This window comes from Ostrinia nubilalis, chromosome 11 (genome assembly GCF_963855985.1).
Source record: "Ostrinia nubilalis chromosome 11, ilOstNubi1.1, whole genome shotgun sequence".
NCBI lineage: Eukaryota > Metazoa > Arthropoda > Insecta > Lepidoptera > Crambidae > Ostrinia > Ostrinia nubilalis.
Genome location: NC_087098.1, coordinates 13,057,056 through 13,080,687, shown reverse-complemented (window position 1 = coordinate 13,080,687; position 23,632 = coordinate 13,057,056). Strand labels below are relative to the sequence as shown.

Below are 23,632 nucleotides of genomic sequence, written 5' to 3'. Positions count from 1 at the left end.
ACTTCGTTTTTATTTTCTGTATGTAATTTGTTAATTTTTTGGTAGGGTCTTTATTTTAATTACTTAGGTTGGTAGGTACTTACTTATTTGATTTTAATGATAATTACTATAGGTACGTATAATTTTAGTAGAAAGAAAGGTCATTGAATGACTAAGTGACTCACTCACTCATCACGAAGTCTCAGAAACTACAAGTCTCAAAAGAGTTCTCAGGGGTTAATGGTCTATTCCACCTGGCTTTGATCACCAAGATGATCAAAGTGGACTCCAGTTAAATTATATTTTTAGTGTTCTTTGATCACCATAAATAAATCATACCTCTGAATTGTCACATACATGTCCAATTTGTTTATTGCGGTTTTTAGAAAATATCAAAAATGTTACAAAACAAAATATGTAGTACAACAATTGGACATGTGACTATTCAGAGGAGGTGTGATTTGTTTGTAGATGATCAAAGGACACTAAAATAATAATTTAACTAGAGTCCACTTGGCTCACCCAGGTCATCGTATCCGTGGGTGATCAAAGGCACAGAATAAATTCAAAGGACACTAAATTGTCGCTGTAAGTCCACTTTGATCACCTGGTAGTCACTAAGGAACGTAGGAACGTAGGTAGTCACTAAGACGAAATTTTGCAAAATTCAACCCTTATGGGAGTTAAAAAGGGGGTTAGAAGTTTGTATTACAGTCCTCGGTTTTTAAAGTGTATGCTCACTATGATCTCTAGATATTGTGGAGGTGTACATATACTGTTCGGTACACTGTGGTACTGTGTACACATCGGTTTGCCGACGATATTGTGGTCATGGCAGAATCGTTGGAAGATCTTGGCACAATGCTCGAAGACCTTAATCGATTTTCCCAACAGGTAGGCCTGAGGATGAACATGGACAAAACGAAGCTTATGCCGAATGTCCATGTTGCGCCCTACCCAGTTTCAGTTGGGAGCTCAATTCTCGAGATTGTCGACAAGTAGGTATGTCTACCTCGGACAAACGATCCAGCTAGGTAGGTCCAATTTCGAGAAGGAGGTCAATCGTCGAATCCAACTCGGCTGGGCAGCGTTCGGGAAACTACGCAACATCTTTTCGTCCAAAATACCTCAATGCCTGAAGACTAGAGTGTATAACCAATGTGTGTTACCAGTGATAACTTATGGCTCGGAAACGTGGCCTCTCACTATAGGCCTTATACAGAAGCTCAGCTGCACAGCGTGCTATGGAGAGGGCTATGCTTGGTGTTTCTTTGCGAGATCGAATCAGAAATGAGGAGATCCGTAAACGAACCAAAGTCGCTGACATAGCCCGACGGATTAGCAAGCTGAATTGGCAATGGGCAGGGCACATAGTACGCAGAACTGATGGCCGATGGGGCAGAATGGTTCTGGAATGGAGGCCGCATACCGGGAAACGTAGCGTGGGACTTCCACCTACAAGGTGGACCGACGACATCGTAAAGGTAGCAGGGAAGCGCTGGACGCAGGCCGCTTCCAATCGATCAACATGGAAAGCATTGGGGGAGGCTGAAATGGTGGTGGTGGTGGTGGTACATATACTGAAAATGTATCATTAGAAATCAACTACGGGGGCTAAGGAGATAAAAGGAGGGTTGGAAGTTTATATTATGAAAGTCCTATGTGTTTAAAGTAAGAGAGTTGAAATTTTAAATGTATGCGCTATAGATGCTAAGAGCGGATTTTACGAAACTCCACCCCTAATGGAGTAAACGAGGTCCACGCGTACGAAGTCGCGGGCGGCCGCTAGTTTTACATAAAAATATTCAAAAATATGTTTTAACAAGTGGTTTCGGAAATATTTATGAAATTCCTCGACAGAAAACAAAAAAAATATTTACAATGTATTTAAGAAGGTATAATTTCTTATTATTCATGGTAAATTATGTTATTTATCAATTTTATTTTAAAAATAGAGTACAATAGATATCATGACTACAAAAAAAAAATTATTGAGATTATTTTTATACGGTTTATTCCAGTCTAAAATAGGTGTACCATATAAGGTACAGTAGGTCTATGCATGAGCAAATCGTGTGAAAAAATATAATTAATTTTTTATTATTTTTATTTGTTTTAGGCAATTGATGCTTCACTTTATTGCCACAAATCATGAAAAACTTGATAATTTCAGCAAACATAAAGCAATTTTGGTATTTTTCTACTGCTGTCTTGTCAGATGACCGCTAATGATGATCAGACTGACGAAGATTTAGGCGATAAAGATAGTGTCAATGTAAATAATAACCCTCAGAGTTTTCTTCGATGAGTTTGCTAAATTTCCATCGTCGTGTTGCTAAATGCGATTATGGATAGCACTAAACGTAACAAATCAGAAGAAGCCAGGTCTTCTTCAGCTATCCTCACTAACTTCGGAGAAGGTAGGAAAAAAGAACTAAATGTGGTTAGTATCACAGAAAACGTCTTACAAGATATGCCAAGTGTGATACTAGTGATTATACGATTTTATTTTTATTTTATATCATACAAAAATAAATAAAAATCTTCTTTGAACAACAACTACGTTTTGCTTGCTTATAGACCTAATGTACCCTATATGGTACGGGCTCCTCACGGCCCCCTATTTATGGATTATTTTTTAAAATATTTTTTTCATGATTTTTAGGCTTCCCTTTGTAAGTTTTTGCTGAAAAATCAATTTTTATTTACAAAAATAATTATCGGTCTAAATGGGTTAATTACTTCTCTTAATTATTAAAAGTTGGTGGGTCATTCTAATTAATTTTAATGCTTTCTAAAACAACAGCAGTAATTTTGAATATGAGAAATGTTCGACTTATCTCTTTGCATACAAATGGAGGCATGTTTTAAACATGGCGGCGGGACGTGACGGCAAAGGTGTTCCATTAAACAAACAAACCAACAAACAGTTGAGTACTTTATTACAGTCCAGGAGAAACAACGAAACCGCAGAAATACTAATATCCCTTTTCAATAAGGGCTCAAATTATTTCAAAGGGATATAATACTTGAAAATGAACTACGTAAAAAAAATCTTAGTCTTATTTCTATTACGGTCGCCATTATAAACATTTCAGATTAGTATTTGACTTATTGTATGACTAGTAACTTTATACAAACATTCTATAATTTATTTACAACGGACAAAGATATGTATGTACATGTAAGTTTTAATTTATCGTCACAATCAGCGACTTTCGTTGGTACTATACTCGTTATCATTAAATTCGGTATCACGAAATCCATTATTTACAGATAATAAATACATGAACTCTAACTACTGTGCTATGCACGATGTAACCGTTAAATATTTACAGAATACAATAAAACTTGTAGTGCTACGATGTTCACTCTAATATTAAATGCTTTCACGAGTTACATAATGACGATATTTTATATACAACCACACTACATAAGCTTAAAACTTTTAAGACAGTCATTGAAATACATACATAGGTATTTATCTTAATAATTATCACTGATAAATTCACATAATCATATAACTACTAATGTTTCAAAACTTTAATTTGAGCAAATCAGCGGCTTTTGATAACTATACTCGAAGCACAAAACTAATTAATTTTACAGTCTTTGGCACACAACACATGCTTATTACGGTTTTATACAGAGCAGTTTCTTGAACGCGCGTCTAAAGTCCATATTAAATATGGTGTATATTAGAGGGTTAAGCGCGGAGTTCACGTATCCAAGCCAGGTAATGAAGTTGATGAATTTATTGGATAAGCAGCAGCTGGCGCAGAAGGGAATCACGAGGTAAATTACGAAAAAAGGTAGCCAACACACGACAAACACGCCCATTATGATCCCAAGGGTCCTGGCCGCGCGTCGCTCGCGCGTTAACGAGATACGTTGTTTTTCTTCGATGAACTGATAAACAGCGTTAGGTTGGTTCGGTTTTGCCCGCTTTTGGGGTTTCACCACCGGTTCTGCGGCTTCCAATAACTCGTCATCGTGTGTCTCCTTCGAATTACTCTCGGAAGACGTATTCCTATTCTCCATGTTATCTACCACATCTGTCACAGAATTCTCGTTGGACAAAATCGGTATGATTAATTTATTTTGTGACTTATCGTCCTTACTCCAATATCGCTTCTTTTGCTTTTTCTTAGGGGTCAATTTTCTCGTCCTCTTTTTCTTTTCATTATCGGAAACTAAACGTGTAACGCCTTGATGCTCGTTGTGGTTCGCTTCCGAGCTAACGGAGTCTTGGTCGTTCTGATCGCACTCTTTAGCGGTGAACCTATTCTGGCCGCTTGATATCGTACTGATTTTTGTTGCCTTGGCCCGGTCTCTTAACCTTTTCTTTGTGGCCAGATAAATTTCGAAGTACACTACTGTCATAATAACTAATGGTATGTAAAATGATCCAGATGATGAGAAAACTACGAAACCGGGTTGGGAAGTCAATCTACAGGGCGTATCAGGTTCGAACACGTCAGGCCAGTCGTTCCATCCGAGCAGCGGAGGGGAACTAATAACCAATGAAAGACCCCATACAATACCAATCATTAGGAGTACCCTTTCAAGTGTTCTCTTTTGTGCGTAATTTATGGGGTCCGTAATGGCCCAGTACCGGTCGAGAGCGATCGCGCACAGATTCAAGATGGACGACGTACAACACATTATGTCGCACGTTAGCCACATTTTGCACATATAAATCCCGAAGACCCATTGTCCTAAAATGGAGTAGGCTACGTTGAGAGGCAGTACTAATATAGCTACAGTCAAATCCGCAACAGCCAGCGAGACTATGAAGAAGTTTTGCACGATCCTAAGCGGTTTGTATGTAAATACGCTGAGGATTACTAGGATGTTCCCGACGATAGTGGAGATTATTATGAGTGTAAGTACTATGGCTGTGCAAATAGCCTCCCATTCGGGCACGGCTAGCGTGACGCCAAAGCTGCTCGGGTATTTGGGCTCGTCAGCGACGGCGCACGCGTCCTTATCATCGGCGATGACGTCATAAATCTCCGAAAAATTCACCAGAGTGAAGTTTGTATCAACGTGCGTGTGTGTCTGCCCCATTTTGCCGCAGTTTATGGCTACATTTCACGTGGCGTTATTTGCGAACACATTAAAGTTTAACGCGGTTCTTGTTTCCGAATACTTAGCCGGAGCATGCCCATAATATTTCTTCGTTTGAGCAGACGTGATATCTTGATGTTTCATCCTCTCACATGCCATTTTTCTGTAACAAAAACAAATTACCCTTTCATGTGTAATCGAGAAATATTGTGGAGGTTTCGTTGGAGTTTCGCATCGTATTATGATGAATTGCGTTATTATTACCGTCTGTTTGATTTCTTTTCCAAGAGCTCCCATTTACGTAGATGTGCTGTGTTCATTTTTCAGAGGGCGGTCGAATCTGTAACAAAAGTTGACAGCCGTTAGAATGGGTTGAGTATTGTAATAAAAAGTTGTTTGAATCGTTTTGATGTCGCACTTTTTGGCTTTTGATGAAACATTGTTCGTATGTACTCGCGCGGATGGTTTTGTTAATAGCTTTGGTTGCTGGGGGTCATAATAAAAACAAGTCCCTATGTGCAGTTGACAGGGAAGGGTCATGATGAGGGCAAACGTGACGGACATTCCAAGCAGCGACCGTCTGGTTTCATTCAACGCCGTACAATAACTTTTGAAAAAACCGATAATTTACAATTTGTATTTAGAGTGACGTATAAGTATTTTTACATGCCTAAATTGCTTACTATCTTCCTATTGCACTTTTTAAAATAACTACTTCTATTTTGTTATAAAAAAATACTAATATTCTAACTACCAACCCGGAACGACTGTAAGAAGGTTTAAATCATTTTAAGATAACCTACGACTTTTAAACATTTTGAAAAGCTTTACAGGCTTAGTTCCAAATCCAGAAGAGGATAATGCTTTTTAAATCTCGAAGCGTTGAGTCAAGGTAAAAGCTTTCAAAGGAAACGGAAACACGAAAGTATCGGTCACTTGGTGCTTGTTGGTCAAAAGCTAGAGAAATTTGTAGCTTCAGGTGAAAGCTTACAACTGTTAAACTCACCGTAAGTTGAGATTTCTTTTTTAAAGCAGCTTTGGAATTTATCTAATATTTATAAACTACGTAAAGTATGGTTTGAATTTTGTATTCGAATACGAGTTTAATAACGTTTAAAACCTTTACAGCTTGAAATACGTTTGACTTTTACATTAGTTCGACATCCAGCGTTGAAATTGCTTCAGAAGTTTTGCATTTCATCAAGTATTTAACAAGTCGTTGAACTTTCAATACATACTATACATATTACTTGAAGGGTAAAGTTAGGATTACACTGGCTAAAGAAATGATATAATTTGGCAAAAGTTGCAGGCCTGCCGAGATATCAATGTTATTCTGTATTACATCGACGTTGTCACCGTTTGTATTATGTGCAGTTGAATCCGACCTATTGTAAAATGTGAATAGGTAATAATCCTGTCTGTACAATTCGCTGAACTTTTAGTGCTAATCATAACAAAATAATTACAAAATATCTATAAGAAGGTTAATTATTTTCGCAACAATTAATGTTAAAAGTTATGAATTGTGGAATTAAACGTTGCATGAAAATTCCATAATTTCTCATGTTAGCGATAAATGTTTACCGAAGTAGGTATTTACTTAGGGAACACCAAGAGCAGAAGATAGTATAAAATATTTTAAAAGGTCAACTTAATACCAGCTTCCATTTTGAACTTAAAGCTTGAAGCTCACTGAGACGTGGCATTCTTCCATGCAACTAACTCCCATTCAACGTTGCAGTGCACTCAGTGTCATACTCGCTTCGGGAATACCAATACTAATAAACCAAGCACAATATGGGTTTATACTTTAAAAATACCTTCTTGAAATGCAGTTAAACCATGAAAAACGGAACAGTAAACCATCTTTAAAGCTTCTTATCAGAATTAAAAACTTTTTCAAACTAAGCTTTACCACCATCTGTCAAACTCCATACAAAAAGTACCGGTTAATGTTACGGTTAAAATAAGATGGTGCAACTCAGCCTTAATAACAGGAATGTACGAAACATGAAAAATAAAATTTATTTATTGTGATTTAGTAGGTACCATAAAACATTCACTAACGAAGGTGCCTGAGTACTCGTTTTGGAGACACGTTGAACTATAATAATTTTGATGGTATAGAAAAAATTCCTTTATACAGAAAATATTTTTTCCGAGTAAGCCAAAACATTATTTTTCCAAACATTCATATTTTTCTTTGTTGGGTGTCACGGAGATGTTTCTGGGAAAGCCGGAAACTGTTTTTTGTACTGTTTGCGTACGTGAATGTGTTACATATTTGTACGTGCTACATTGACCTTAGACTACCTACATACATTTTGCTCTGTGTGGATAATAGAAAAGACTTGTCTTGAATTAGGGGAGACCAAGGTGAGTTGTAAAGGTGAGTTGTGACATTGACGATTTTTGAAAACCTATTAGCTCGCAACAGCGCGCATTTGTAAGCTCGAGACTTGAACAGAAATCTACTATATCACAACTCTACTCTGTTACAACTCACCTCGGTCTCCCTTACTTATGTTGAAAGAAACAGTAGATTAGTGCCCGTTTTCACCATCAATCCCTAATTTTTAAGTGACCCCTATGTAAACAAAATTCCTGTTATTTGTTATCATAGGGGTCACTAAAAATTTAGGGCTAGAAAACAGGCATAGGTCTACTGTTTCTTTCAACTTTCTTAACAAGAAAAATTTAATGAACAAAATTGGAGAACAAACTACAAGCTTACAATGACATATTATTATGGAAAATCAACATTTCACACCCGATCTGAAACGAGAATGCCGTGAATTGTTTATACTTTATTTATTTATTCGAATGGTACTTGAAAAACAAAATGAAATTTGTTGGCGGTGACAGACTAGTACGTTATACAGGAAGGTTAATCGAGTCTACATATTTTATGTAGAGATAGTTCCTACCGTAACGTTATTCGTTTCAACGTTTTCGAATGCCTAAAAAAATATATTCCGTCATAAAAAGATTGGTAGAGAAATAAAACATTTCCTGTGATGCCCTTTCAACACTGAACGATAGAGTCGGAAATTCAGTAAAGCAATTCTAAATATTATTTTGAGGTTTCCCTATTTTTACTGAAATATTAGTATCCAAAAGCTCACATTTCTCGCAAACATGTGGTAACTGTTTTCTAGTGCTCGATCCTATCGTTACACACTTTTAAAAACTTTTAACTACTTATTAACTGCAAAACTCGAGTGGAGTGCTTTGCTTTCTGTATAACGATTCTGTGTGCCTACCATGAGTTTACTTTAGGTGTGCTCGCTAGCGACTGCGTAAAAAAATGACATTAATTGTATGACATATTGTGCAGCGCCCCTAGCGGCTACTTTCAAGAAACAAAATCTTCATAGAGATTTTTTACGTACTCGCTAGCGAGCACACCTAACGTAAACTCATGGTAGGTACACTGATTTTAACCTAATTACGTATTTGTTTTTAATTTACTGAATAGATTGTGCTGAAGTTTGGCACGCAGAAACGCAGATATAGTTCCAAAATACTGGACTGTCCTGTCGATGACATTGACAGTGGGGCGCCACCGTCAATACCGGATCGCTGGTTCAGATTTTTGCCATGTGGAAACCATATAGTTGAACGATGTTAGCGCCCCCCTGTCATTGAGTTTGGTGGGACAGTTCAGCGTGGGTCATCTATAGTTATTAGGACGTAAAGATCCAATGAGAAAGCATTTTCCAAAGTTCAAACTTTAATGTGGGCGAAACCACGGGCAAAAGTTAGTGCACAAAAAGTTACTGACATTAAAATGTGTAGTAGCTCACAAAATATTTAAGACAAAAACCAATTTGTCTATTACATTTTCTGCTTTCATTATCAATTTAGTCTTTCTAAATAGAATTAGTTATTCAAGCAATTGGCATATCAGTGGTTGAAATGATATTTACTCTGTGAATGTACAGTCCAACGCACCTACAATAGAATATAGTCCAATGCACATAATACAATATGAACTAGTATGAATAGTTTTGAACACAATTATTTGCTGAAATATGGAGCTGATAATGTCAGATAAATATTCGAGTAATTAATTAATTAACCTCACAGCAATAATGCGGGTACAAAATTGCTGCAAACTATGTTTTGGTTAGCCGAAATACCTTTATTGTTCACGTACTTCTGCCCGAGGTTTTGCCCACCCAAAATTATTCAGTCAGAGACAGAATGTTTTTTTTATAAACTAGCGGCCGCCCGCAACTTCGTACACGTGGATCCCCTTTTACCCCCTTCATCAATCTTACGCGGTTTACATTTTTTCATACAAATGTTTTTTCCCGCTAACTCCCGTTCCCGTGGAAATTTTGCAATATCCTGTTGTAACTAAGCTTTAAGTTTACTAAGGTACCTGCATTCCAAATTTCAAGCGTCTATCTTACGCGGTTTAGATTTTTTCATACAAATGTTTTTTCCCGCTAACTCCCGTTTCCGTGAGAATTTTGCAATATCCTGTTGTAACTAAGCTTTAAGTTTACTAAGGTACCTGCATGACAAATTTCAAGCGTCTAACTTAAGCGGTTTTGATTTTTCATACAAAAGGATTTTCCCGCTAACTCCCGTTCCCATGGGAATTTTGCAATATCCTGTTGTAACTAAGCTTTAAGCTTACTAAGGTACCTGCATGCCAAATTTCAAGCGTCTAACTTAAGCGGTTTAGATTTTTCATACAAAAGAATTTTCCCGCTAATTCCCGTTCCCGTGGGATATTCCTAAGTATACTATAACCTGCCCAGGAGTATGAAGAATAATTGTACCAAATTTCGTTAAAATCCGTCGAGTAATTTTTGTTTCTATAAGGAACATACAGACGGACAGACAGACAAAAATTTTACTGATTGCATTTTACTGGTATCGATCACTAATCACCCCCTGATAGTTATTTTGAAAATATATTTCATGTACAGAATTGACCTCTCTACAGATTTATTATAAGTATACATAGATTTCCGTATTTTTTACCACGAGAAGTGACAGATTATCCATTGATACGATGTCCGAATTAATTTGCAAGATTCAATCTCTCATTTTAAAAAATCACTAAAATATTTCCGATGTAATAAGGCTCATCAATATTTGTAGTCATTTTTAATTTCAGTGATTATCAGGTGCGATTACGGTCAAATACCGTACATAAAAAATATTTAAGTCTAGCTTTTGATAGTTGCTTAGTCAGTAGGTATAACCTTAAATATTTACTACTAGTAGGTATTTATGGTAAACTGCCATTAGACGAGCTCCATCAGAAGTCGATAGCGTTTAAATTTTCAACGAATATGCTAATCGAAACACTCGATCCACTGGGTGAACTGAAATAACATTATTTTGCTCGGCGAATACATTACGCAAAATAAAATACACCGTCGGAATAAGAAATTGTGGAAACCGTCAAAAAAGCTGTTGTTGAATAAAATACGACCTTTTATTGTTTATGTTGCAAATTTATGAGACGCGTCGCTTATATCATCCGTCGTTACTTTAAAAAGAGTCGTTTTTATCGAGCACCCATCGTTGAGAGATCAATTATTCAAAGTACATTTAATTTTTGCCTTCAATTGTTTAACATAGGAATCGATAGATCGCAGACACGAGTTTGATCTCAAATTGAGAACGGACATCTTGGATAGTTTAGGCATGATTCTCGGTATTTTCGACAACTTCAAAATTTCCAGTAAATTCAAATTAATTATAATCAGATCAAATTTATTGACAAATTGGAAACACGAATAATTCACTTCACTTCAAAAACATCGATATACCTGTCTATAAATCCACGAACAACACTAAAGTAACCAAGTAAAATCCACAGTCTAGCCATTTGTTCTAAAATCTAAATGAATATCGACACTTCACTTGGTCTGTGGCCACAAGACACCAACTTAGTCACTCACATGATTGGATTCGTCACTCCTCACTCCTCGGACCTGGCTCAATTGGCTTAAACGGCAGGGCAATTCAACAATACATGTTGAATCTTTATACTATGAAACTATTATAAATTATGTACTATGAAATGGTAGGTAGAGTTTATTTTTTTAAGTGATGGGTTCAAGGACTTACAATTACTTAGGAATATTTTACCATTGCACCATTAGGGTTAAAAAACCTACTTAGATAATTATAATTCCGTTACAAGTAAAATATTATGATCGATTGTTAAAATTATACAAAGCTTAATTTATCTGTTCTGACATCGCACTTGGTATGAAGCCTAATATTTAAAGCTTGAAAAAGCACATTGTAATTCGCTTAAATTGTGTTAAAAAATTGACCTGCTGGTTCAAAAATAAGCAACATGTATATACCTACTTCTTTTCTGCATTTATCTATATAAATGACCCATAAATGGACAGTCGGCCCAACCGGCAGCAATCTTCTCCATAATAGAGAAGTCGATAATCGCCATTTAGGTTGAGGTCGCAGGGACGAGTTCCGAACATTCCAGAACAAGATTGGTGGCCCTACGCTTGTCAGATCTTTAATAGTATTTTTATAAAATTACTATTTGTAGTCAGGTACATGAAATAGTAAATTCACTTTAAACGTACCTACCACCAATGGGATAGGCAACAGTGATAGTTTTCTTTGGAATTCTGAAATCTTTTGAAAAATAAAATCTTTATTACACTGTCTTCAGGTTCGGACTTGTAGTCAAGGACTCAAGGTTTAGACGTTTGGTAGGTATTAAAAATAATGAAAGTAGCTTTCTTTTAGTGAATGTCCTACTTACTTATAATAATTGTCAGAAATAGTAAGTATTCAGAGATTCCTAATATCATGACCCTTTTATAACAATGAAGGTATTTAACCTTTTTTGACCCTTTCTTTTCATAAGAATGCAAATGTGGGAGAATAAACATTATTTGCTTAGTACTTACAATATAATAGTTTGTTCATAAAATGAGTCCTTATGTTTAAGGAATGACTAAGTAAAATGCTTATTTGACGTTTATCTTAAATAGAAAGTAGACCTACTTACTATGGAGAAAATAGAAAAGAAAATTAAAGAAAATAGGCTTCTCAAACCTAATTTGGTGGAACAAGTCAGCAGTTTCTCTTAGGCTCGTTTGTTTCAGTGATAATATTCGCTATTATCACAATGTCTACAAAATTATCTCCAGGCTTAGCCAAGATGGGCGAATGGCCTAACCTAATTTATCATCATGGATGTAGCAAAGCTTTTAATGGAGGTCAGCATTATGATTATCTGAATCAGAATAGAGCATGATTTAGCAGACATACAAAGGAGGTTGAAAGATACCGATGAAAAGAACATTAGGCATAATCGAGTCCTATGATGAGACTAGATTCTAGCCAGTCACTATAGAAAAGGTTAGATTTGTTATTTACACGGTGAATGGTAATTTCAATAAACGATTCTTAACTGAAGCAGACCGCTAATATTTTTTTCCGGAAACATCAGCAGGTATTTGATTGCAACTACAAATAAACCAAACCGTCTTCAGGGGAAAAAATAATTGACTTTACCATAAGAATCTAGAAGTCCATTGCTGAATAAAATGCCTCTCCCTTAGATAGTTAGTGGGTTTGAGCTTTCCAAGAGCTTACATTCAGAGGTTATCCGCTAAGGACCTCCCAAGTTCAGCGACCATGGAGGTAGCCACTCAAGAACAAACAGTGTCGGTTCTACATCCTATATTGCCTACCTAATGATCTTTATAATTTGAATTACGATTAAATTACTGTCTTGTGATACAGACCTTGTTTTTATTACCATCGCAATTTTTTGCGTACCTAAATATAAGTTGTATGGAACAAAAAAAAAGCCTGAATAGAGTATGACTTGACATAAATTTGTTTCTTATCGTCTCAGCCCGAAACCTAAGCAATAAAAAAGAACTCAAAGAAGAAATATACACTTTTTATTGAGACGAACAGGATGCTAGCACATTTTATTATCTGGCTATTTTTATTCACTTTGATCGTTATTTTTACGGGGGAAAATATCGTTGTCGTTTGTCACACATGTAATATCACCTTGTCACGGTTCAAAGGTCTCGCCTCGGTTGCTCATTACAAGTATTTTCATTTCCGAGGTGAAAAGTGACATGTCATTAAATTTTACGCGACCGATTTTTTGCCTGTCGCGTATTTGGTTCGGAAGAAATGAGGACAGGAAGTATAATGATGCGGTTTTCGTGTTACATTTCATCATTATCGTTTCGGACCATAAACTTCCATTGCGGAACATAATCGTACGTTAAAGGGGTGATGGTGACTTTATCAGTCGATTGCGAAAACGAATGAGATGATAAATATCGATGCTTAAGTAACCTTTCTTTTTTAACCCGTAAGTAACACCGTGGGGTAATTTTTAGAATTCTGTTCTGTTGGATAACTTCATTTCTAGTTCTGTCTATGTTGAAGATCTCAAGAATTCATTTGTATTTATCTAGGTATTGTTCTAAATAAACATTTAATTAATTCATTAATGGTACTCCTACTAGTGAGAGGTTATTGTACACTGTACAGTCCCTACCTGTGCAACAGGCATTTCTTTCGAATCTTAGATTCGAATTAATGCCACTAATATAGACTGAAATGCAGGTATGTGACATAAAAACTTCAACTGATGTCATTTCATCCACAATCATCATAAATAAAATATCCCACCAAATTGACGAACAAAAGCTCATTATTCATACGTAATGCATTCTGTCACCGCTTTGATTATGACTGTAAACTTGTTTTAACACGTAACATTATTAATTAATGCGGCCATTTTGTCGGCTCATGAATATTAATCTCTCATCAGTAACTAGTAGAGGATAGATGACATCAATTTTAATTTCAACCGCTTTAATTTAACGGTGATTGGCATTTTTATGGCACACCCATTTATGACCATAATTAACTATGGTTCATCCAGTGTCTAAGTAGCTCAGATGGAAGAGCAGTCACCCGACAAGCGAAAGGTCGTGGATTCGATTCCCGCCTTAGGCAATTCGATTTTTTCAAGTTATTTACAATAATCCAGCATCGCGTTATTTTGTCAGCAGTACAGTAGGTAAATTGAAAATGTTGCCTCAATTGTTTGCGTGTTAACTTACTCTTTTTCGATAAAACATCAAATCAATCAGCTGTCATAAGTCCATTATTGCACGAAGGCATACAATTAAAATTAGATTGTCTGTCCATCCGATACCTGACATAAAAATAAATTTCATATCTATAGGCACAACAAACAACAGCATTTTCCTTTTACCTCGCCGATGAATTGTGTTATTTTTTGGGTAAAAGCACAACGTTTACTTTCCCCATACTTTCCCGGAATGAAATGAAAGATCGATCTGAAGAAATTTGAATTCATGGTAAAAGAAATTGACATCTGTCTTATTAACGTGGGAGAAATATTCCATCGTCGAAAATTATTCACTTTTCCAATATTCGTTGTACCTTATCGGTAATATTAAATAAAATACTTGATATCAATTGCGATCGACTTATATTAAACTCTTGAGCAAAGTAGGTACATATGTTCCTATCTTAAACGTGTATTTAAAACCACCAAGGAACCCAAAACTTCTCTTATTCCAGTTACAGTAGTCAAGAACTAAAGGTAAAACGGAATTTCGACGTATCAGCGACATGCGACCGGTCCTGCGCTGCCCGCATCCAGGTTCTTCCCGCGACCTTCACCAGATCGTCGGTCCACCTAGTGGGAGACCTGCCAACGCTACGTCTTCCGGTCCGTGGTCGCCATTTGAGAACTTTTCCGCCCGAACGACCATCGTCTCTACGAGCTATGTGCCCCGCCCACTGCCACTTGATTTTAGCAATTCTGCGGGCTATGTCGGTCACTTTGGTTCTTCTATGGTTACCATTACTTAATGTATGAACCAATTCCGTTCTGATGCGTCACACAACACGTCTGACAAATATAAATCCGCCTTTATTTGGCGTAATGCTAAAATTAAATTCGTTTCGTTTCTACAGCTCTACAAGAATAAGTTCGGAGCTAAGATCGATGTTGAGTGAAGATTCAATTTGTTCGCGGTCGCGGCCATTACATCGGTTCCGATTGAGGCGCCTGCGATCAATTAGGGAGGTCACATCTTTACTATCGGGTGAATCTTAACGTGGTAGAGATTTTTCATTTGCAACCGACCTTAGCACAAGTCAATAAGGTTTAAAATAATGATCTACTAATAGTAGCAGTAGCAGTTGTTGACATGTAAATGCTAATGAGATACAGTCTGTATTGTTATGTGGGAATTTGATCTCAAAATAATTCAATTAGCCTCTATTATAAACATTTTTGAACCAAGAATTCGCAAGTCGTAAATAAGTAGGACCTATTTAGGTAGTAAGTAGTAGGTAAGAACTATTTCGGCAAAAATGTTTTAGAAAAATACTTCTACTATTACACTATTACTCAAAAGAAAGCTTAACATAAACTATTAAAAACAAGAGAATCATTAGCCTAGAAAAAACGTACGTCTACCTACGTAGAAACAGTGATCGATTTTGATGGTAGTAATATTTAGTACTATTTTGTATTCCATAGCATTAGGTAGTAATTGTATAATCGATGGTCTCAGGATTATTATCTACCCATCTATAAAGGTTGTATGTAAGCACACAAAATTAGGTTTTACGGTCATGGCCGTCTGTATTCATGTGAGATACGGATCTATTTTCTAAATAACACAATTTTTGTTTCAGAAAAATAATGTCGTGTTTATTGAAAAACATATTTCTTATTCCTTTGTGTTTTGAGGGCGTATCCATTCGCCAGGCAGTATTAATTGGAATAGCAGTAACTATGGTTGGCAGTAATTAGTAATTAGAACTTGAGGACCCCTGGATATCACGTACAACGTACGTACATGTTTGAAAAATCTAAGTAAAAGTACCCATTCACATTAATTTTATCATGATACGCTATCACTGATTTAATACTTTCCTAACTCTTTAATTCATCAAAAATTATACTTACAATGTACATTATAACAACACACTTTTTAAACTCAACCACGAAATCTAAAACTACAATATGTTATTCTTGTCCATGTAATCCCAGAATTAATTTTAAAATTTGACTTAGTGGAAGTAGGCAAACTGTAATACAAGTTTTCATAGAACTGATTTCTCTTGGGAACGAGTCACATAGTTTCTATAGATGAAACAATAAAACTTCCAGATTTAATCAAAAATACTTTAAAACTTTTTGAAGAGTGAATTCACATACGAAAGGAATACTAATAAAATACTAACATTCATTATTTCACATCGTTCGTTCGTTCGTTTCAGCCAAATGACGTCCACTGCTGGACAAAGGCCTCCTCCAAGGTTTTCCACAATGCACGGTCCTGCGCTGCCCGCATCTAGGCTCTTCCCGCGACCTTTACCAGATTTCACATAACATGATTAAAGTTTTAATGAATCAAACACAACAAAAATGCTTCTTCTTTCTGATGAAATATAGGTGATATTAACTTTGACTGATAAATGAATATTATATTATATAACAATGAGGAAAAATGCTGAATATAGTTATGCAAAGAAAAAACCTGACCAAAGCATAATTGTTATTAATAGGATGATGACTTATGGGATTAATAGAGTAGCCATCCGAATTGATTTATTATGATGTTGTCTTACGCAATGTATTACTATCCTGTGTTTTTGAGGTCGGTATATTAATTGATATTATGACCACAATAGAATGTCTAATAGAATAATTCTTGGTTATTTTCTTCATTACGTCATTGGTGATCTTACTATTAAAAGTCCTTTGAGGGACCAGCGTTAGAACGTGCTTCAAATTCTTGAAGCACTGCCTGCATTTAGGCACTTCCCTTCGCCAGACCGGAGGTCCATCGAGTGGAAAATCTGCTTACACCCCTTTACCTATACTATAGCACGTTCTGGGGGCGTAGTGTGAGTTTACGTCAAACGCATTCGATATCGACTGCGTTAAAAAAATATAAATATGAAGATTTTAGACCTTGAAAGTTTCCGCTATGTCACTTTTTTTACGCAGTCGATAAATTAATGCGTTTGACGTAAACTTACACTACGCTCGAGCTCCCTGTGCTATTTTTCACACGTGATCGACTAACCCGTCCTTCAGTTTCTTTCCTTTCAGCGTCTAGTCAATGACCATAGCCATCTTCTAACTAGAGGATTATTGATGCGTTGTTAAGTGGGTATACTGGATATACCTTCACTGTAATATAACCCCAGCACTAATGGAGTAATGGACTGATCCGGTATCAACTATCATGTTTTGCCAACATTTGTTACGTCTGCCAAAGATGATTTTGGCAAGCTCCGGACCATATCGACTTAGTTCAGGAGCTGTCTGTTAGTTTTAGATTACGATAGGGGAAATATTGTATATTTACCAAGGAACTACAATGATATCTGTGCCGAAAAAGCCTTTTTTTACACGTGTACAGAAGAATATTTATTATTAATTATTGCTGTTTATTTTGTTTATTTATTTTCCTGTGTAATATCTAAGGCTCGTTTAATGAGAGGAAAAAGGTAAGGGAAAAGTATTATGCATTTATTATTATGAGACTGAAAAGCTTGTTTAAAAGAAAAAGAAATTATCAACGTTTCTCAAAGGCAAGGTTAAGACTAATTTAGTTGATTAGAACGTGTTACGTCTATTCTCAGATCAAAAGAAGTAAATCGATAATTTAAAAACTTTAAATTGAGAGCAAGCTAGCAAGAAACTCGTTAGAAAAGTTAAGAAAAAGAATTAAGTAGCCTATTAAAAGTTATCTTGATATTGTTTTACTAAGACAAAGTGTTTTCACTACTGATTTTTCGGTAATAAAAGGAAGCAAAGTAAAACTGTGACGCAAGTTTTACTTTATAACTCCATTTAAAATTACATGCTACGAGTACTCTTTAACAAATTATCTGTGAAAGAGAATCTTTAAACCATTTAATAAAATTAATATGTAATTAATTACTAACTATGGCGATAGAGAGGTAACGAAAACTTTCAAGTTTAAGTCAAAGTGATCCTTCATCAAAAAATAAGGCTTAACATCCAATTTATATTAAACTGAATCTTTTCATTTTCTCGGTACACAAGGGCAAGACAAGGAATCATCTTTTTATCTTTCATTCAAAGAGATGCCCTAACTATTGTTTCCTGCTAAGAGATTGGTAATGAACCGTTGTCTGTCTACTTCAAAGGGTTGGCGTCAGAAAGCTTTTAGATACGCATTATCCACAGCTTGGGTTATTTTTCTTGTGTATTCTTTCGCTTCGTGTTACGTCATAACAACTTGTTGGGTAAAAGAAAACAAGGTAGAAAATACAGTTTGTATTCAAATAACAGATTTTCAATGTTTTTGAAGTTTGGGAGTTGGGACATTATTTTATTACGTGAACTTTACTCTCATTATTATCCGCAGAAGTTCAAACTATGAATGAACTGCTGGATGAAGGCCTACCCCAAGTCCCCAAGGGACTTTATCTTCTTGAGGTGCTTGATCTATCAAGCAGAATGGCATCTTACTCTCCATTTGCTGTATTCGTTCAAGAACCTCTGTTGACTCTTCTGACTCCTGTCGCAGAAACAACATAGCTACCAACTCTATAATCCTACGTATCTTTGAAACTACAGATATGTTCAGAATATTTTTTCACGTTTATTATGCTACACAACAATATTTTTTGTGACAAATGGACAGTCTTACAAAAGGTGCAAAATGTTTATTTACCATCTATATTTTAAAACTCGTTTGCACTGAAACTAGAAAAACTTAACTTATGTTATTCCCCAACCATAAAACTTGTGAGTCTTGCAACGATTGCATCATAAACTTGAAAGAATTTTTAATTAAACCACGGGCTGCGAGTATGCTTCATGGCAATACCAAGCCTTTTTTATTTGGCAATAGATTGTTGACTTTTACTTCAGGCTTTCTCATGAAACATTTAATTTTAAAATTAGGTCATTTTTTTGGCCTCCTGGCCTAGTTGTCTTCTCAAGAAATAATATCTTCATTGACTAGGTATGTTTTGTATAGATTTTTTTTCTCTACAAATACTTCCGAAATTAGGTGTACTATCTAGTATTCTACTTCTGATCTACCTCCCTACAACTACCACAATTCAAATTTGTCAGCGTCAGCAGCAATAATTCAAATGAACATAATCTGGGTGCTAGTTCCGGAATTAATCAAACCCGGGGCTGGGATTCCAAACCTCGGTTCATATACCTTCCGTGCAAATTAGCATTAATATAAACCCTGTTTAATTAACAAATAGTTAATCTGGCAGGATTGTTGCCTGACTGAACAATACGCAGCCTTGAGACTGTCACACGTGCCGGAACATTTAAGCCGCGTGGTTGGTAGAATCACCAGTTCGTTTGATTATAAAATGATAAGTAGGTCAGAGGTCATATTTGCCCAGCCTCCTTTGTCTCATTTTACCTACTTCCTAATTTTAATCTCACAGGAATAGCTGTCAAGGCTATTGTTAGGAATGTGTGGGGATATCTAAAGTAGAATGTCGAATAGGTACTCAAGTCTGTATTTCTTCGGAGTTGTAAGAAAATCAGGCTTCATAAAAATCTCATAAAACTCATTTATTTTTGCAAATAGGATTTTAAAAAGCACTTTCACACGTATATTAAACTCTACCACTGCTTCGGGACAATAAATGGGCTGGGTTTACAGTGTTTAAAATATAGATAGTCATAAATATTGATGCGAGCTAGGCAGTTAAACTTCTAAGTATCAATAACACTTTAAGCTACAATTTTAGACCTTTTCTAATTAAATAAAATTCAAGTTTTCAATGTTTCAGATATTTAACAGGGAACACCATCATCGGTGTTAAAAAAAGGGTCAAACCTGAAATTAAAGACCGTATAAATACCATGTAAAATTATTTGACCAAATTAAGTTATTTTTCACTGTTTTATTAAAAAAATATTATGGGTTTTAGACTTCTTTATATATCGGGAAAATAAGCAATTTACAAAGGATAAAAACTTTGCGGGAGAATCCAAAATCTATGCATGTGGATGCGCGGGCCAACCTAGTTTCATACTTTGATTATAGTGTGGCGCTGTAATAACTTTACGAAAGCCTATTCTCTCGGAAACAATATATCGGCTGAAACTTTGTCACCGGCCCTAACTTCTAACGGATAATTTAGGTTATGACTCAAACTTGTTAAATTATTAAATATCAAGTGATAACTTTTCGTGTGATCCTTCATTAAGTAATGAAGAGCCTTTAGTAAATTATGCGGAACTTATTGAGAAAGAAAATATTAGGAAAATAACTATTACATTTAAGTGGTACAAAGATTGCGATTTCACCCATTGAGTGAGAATTCCCTGAAGTTGAACAATTATTTCAGGAAAAAATTGTAATTTACATAATTTATTCATATATCAACAGAATATTTTATTTATTACAAAAGATAACATGCGAAAAGGTAAATCATTTGATGATGATGTAAATGATAATTTTACGCATTAATAAATTATGTGATTTGGCGCACGATAATATTTGGCCAAAATAATATGAACGAGTATTTTAAGAATTTTACGTAAACTAAGTACCTACCTACTCAATACTCAATTTTTATTGCGCCCATAATGTTACAGAGGTACAAAAAAGTACAAATTTTGTAATGCTTCAAACACGTTTTTTTTCTTATTACCCGACTGCGCCAGAAGAGGGGGGTTAATTTTTTCAATAAATATAATTTAAATCCGTATGGTGGCAGTGAATAGATCACTCTTCCTTTGGATTTCCTGAAAGTCACACCGCAATGGAAAGGAAGTGAATAACTTGATGTATTATTAGTTTATTCAACATAGCTTTCCGCCCGCGGATTCGCGCGCGTAGACGCCTGAACCCTATTTTTTTCCACAATATAATTTAGCCTATGTTACTCGTGGATAATGTAGCTTTCGAATGGTGAAAGAATTTTTAAAAACGGTCCAGTAGTTTTTGAGCCTATTCATTACAACCAAACAAACAAACAAACAAAGTTTCCCTCTTTATAATTTAGTATTAAGTATTATATAGATTGATTGATTATTTTGTTTTGGAACTTAAATAATTAATACCTACACGTATTATTTTAGCCAACCTTGATAACCCAAAGCTCGTTAGTATACTACTACTACGATTTTATCGTTTAGTATTTGATAGTCCTGTTGCGTGTATAGAATGATTTTCTGAATACTGTTTTTGTTGTAATTAGACGCGTCTGTATTACTAGCAGAACATAGATGTATAGTCCTTGCAACTCACTAAGGCGAGTGAGCTTTACTTGTGTGTGTACATGTACATGCATATAACGATAGCGTAATATCTATCAAAACTTATGAAAAACGAACAGTAGCGAGCCACCACACATGTAAAGCTCACTCGCCTTCGTGAATTGCAACAACTATGTCATATTTAACCTAGTTTTGAGGATATCCTACATATTTTGACTGAGGTGAGTTAAGGCGTGTAGCGTAGAGTTAGAAGCTTAGGTCTACATGAGATCTGGTAGCTTTTTACGGAGCCAGCCATTCGGTTCGTCTTGGCAACATTTTACCAAAAAGATTTTTTGATGACAAGGAGAACTTACTTATTGATCTTATGACATGGACGATTCTCAACCATATTAACGAATAAACTGGTAAAAAAAAAACAAATTTCTGTAACAAGTACGTTAATGCTACCCATGAATACAATCCTAAAGCTAACGCGATGATTTATTACACAGCCCAGACGAAGCTAAATTCAATAAACTTCATTAGTGAATGAGACCGTTACTTAAGCGCTAATCACTCATTAGTACATAAATGCAGGTAGTTTAATCAAGTTACTCTCATTACGCCCGGAAAATGCTTGTACGCAAATTAAACTGTAACTTGGATAATTATGAGGCTGAAGTAAAGCAAATGTGGATAATTAATCATTAGTTTGTGCGTCTTTGAGGAGATAAATACGCGGTAAACGAGAATTTGTATAGCTTTACATTGTTTACTTACTGCCGAGGTAATGATGCTTATTTATTGGGACATTTAATTAAAATGTAAATTTACTTGGGTGTCGGTTCTTCTTTCAGCAAAACATTGCTGGATTGTTTTGATCAAAGTGCCAGAAAATACGATTTGGTGCTTTGGAAAGCCCGTTAAAATAGTCTTCTCTAAAACCTAGGAAAATGTCAAATGCGCAGAAACTATAGAACTATAGAAGAAAATTATATTGTGCTCTCTATGTAACGCGTAACTTTTAAATATTAAACGATTAGCACATTTCTACAATTCAAAAGAGCGCTTAAAATGTGAAGTGGCTGATTTTAGGTTCATAGAAAAGGATTTAATCGTCCACATTGACTCGTTTTAGTAGGTCTACTCCGTATACAAACGTACATTTGTAGGCAAACCAACATTATGAGTAAAATCACTAATGAGGGTCGGCGCTAAGCGAAAACGCTTAGAGTTAGAATACTGCTAATTTATGTTCTATCATTGTTTGATAGCGCGTATCATTAATTTAATATTGTTGGATGTTTTAGGTTTATTAATCTGTCAAAAAGTTCGCTCGTTTCAGGATAATGCTTTCCGCTACTGAATATAGGCTTTCCTTACGGATTTCCGCAACGATCTTTGCTGCCTGCATTCAAGTGCTTCAGCGACCTTCACCACCACCAGAAGGAAGAGAATGAATTACCAATTTTTAAAATCATCATCATCATGATCAGCAGCCCTTTACAGTCCACTGCTGGACTATGAGCCTCGTCTACTATAGGATTTTTAATATCGCTTTTATACAATTATATTGTGCTTCATACAGAAACTCGACTCTCTTTAGTATACCAGAGCTCCTCGCGCTAGCCAGACGGGTTGGGGAGGCCTGACGCTCGCCTTTTAATCAAATTTTTCAACATTCACGTGCACTGCGCTCATTTTAGCTTAGAAAAACACATCACAAGCTTTGAGAATTTGATTCTCTGTCCAATATCGAGTGACATGACACAACATCACTCGCACACTAAGTAGGCATCGTCACCCTTTGAGCACAAAGAGAGGCGAATAATCAAACGTTGCGTTTCGTATAGGGGCGCAATTTTGGCAATAGAATCGTTATTTCGTCGAATTGATGTGTTGTGTTTGTGAATGGGGAGTCTAATTGTTTCCAGTAGGTACGTAGGTACCTACCTACCTTTAGTGTCGCGAACGCCAAAGACTTAAGTAAGTAGTAATGATTTTGTTTGAAGTACCATCAGCCAGTATCTAAAGCATAATACAATGTAGATAAAAAATGAAGTGTTGAATTGTGACGCTGTTAACGAAAAGTAACTTAATCGCTATAAATTGCCAATATAACCGACTGATTACAATAAATACAAATCCTTAGTCTCGCCATGCCTAGTAACAATGTATGAAGGAAAACTGAATAATAAAACTCATATAATAGATGAAGCTCCATTTAGAAAATGAGGCTATCATTTAACGTACATATCCTAACCAAAAAAAAAGTTACTACCCACATTATGATAAGTGAATAACCAACTTAGAAAGGCAATGGCT

The 23,632-nt window shown here is 35.7% G+C and overlaps 1 protein-coding gene across 2 annotated transcripts in view; it reads right to left on the bottom strand.

Moving 5' to 3' along the window:
• Nucleotides 1-3,484: 3,484 nt before the first annotated feature.
• Nucleotides 3,485-23,632, bottom strand: part of LOC135076296 (octopamine receptor) — a 42,372-nt gene continuing 22,224 nt past the window's right edge. Inside the window, exons 1-3 of one of the 2 annotated variants that reach the window (XM_063970782.1) lie at nucleotides 10,848-10,898; nucleotides 5,314-5,389; nucleotides 3,485-5,212 (exon numbers count right to left, since the gene is read on the bottom strand). In XM_063970782.1, the coding sequence (XP_063826852.1) occupies nucleotides 3,613-5,049 (1,437 nt within the window). In that variant the 5' untranslated portion in view covers nucleotides 5,050-5,212; nucleotides 5,314-5,389; nucleotides 10,848-10,898 and the 3' untranslated portion in view covers nucleotides 3,485-3,612. Of the gene's footprint in view, nucleotides 5,213-5,313; nucleotides 5,390-10,847; nucleotides 10,899-23,632 lie in introns of those variants that run through there. The other variant, XM_063970781.1, reaches the window with a different exon arrangement.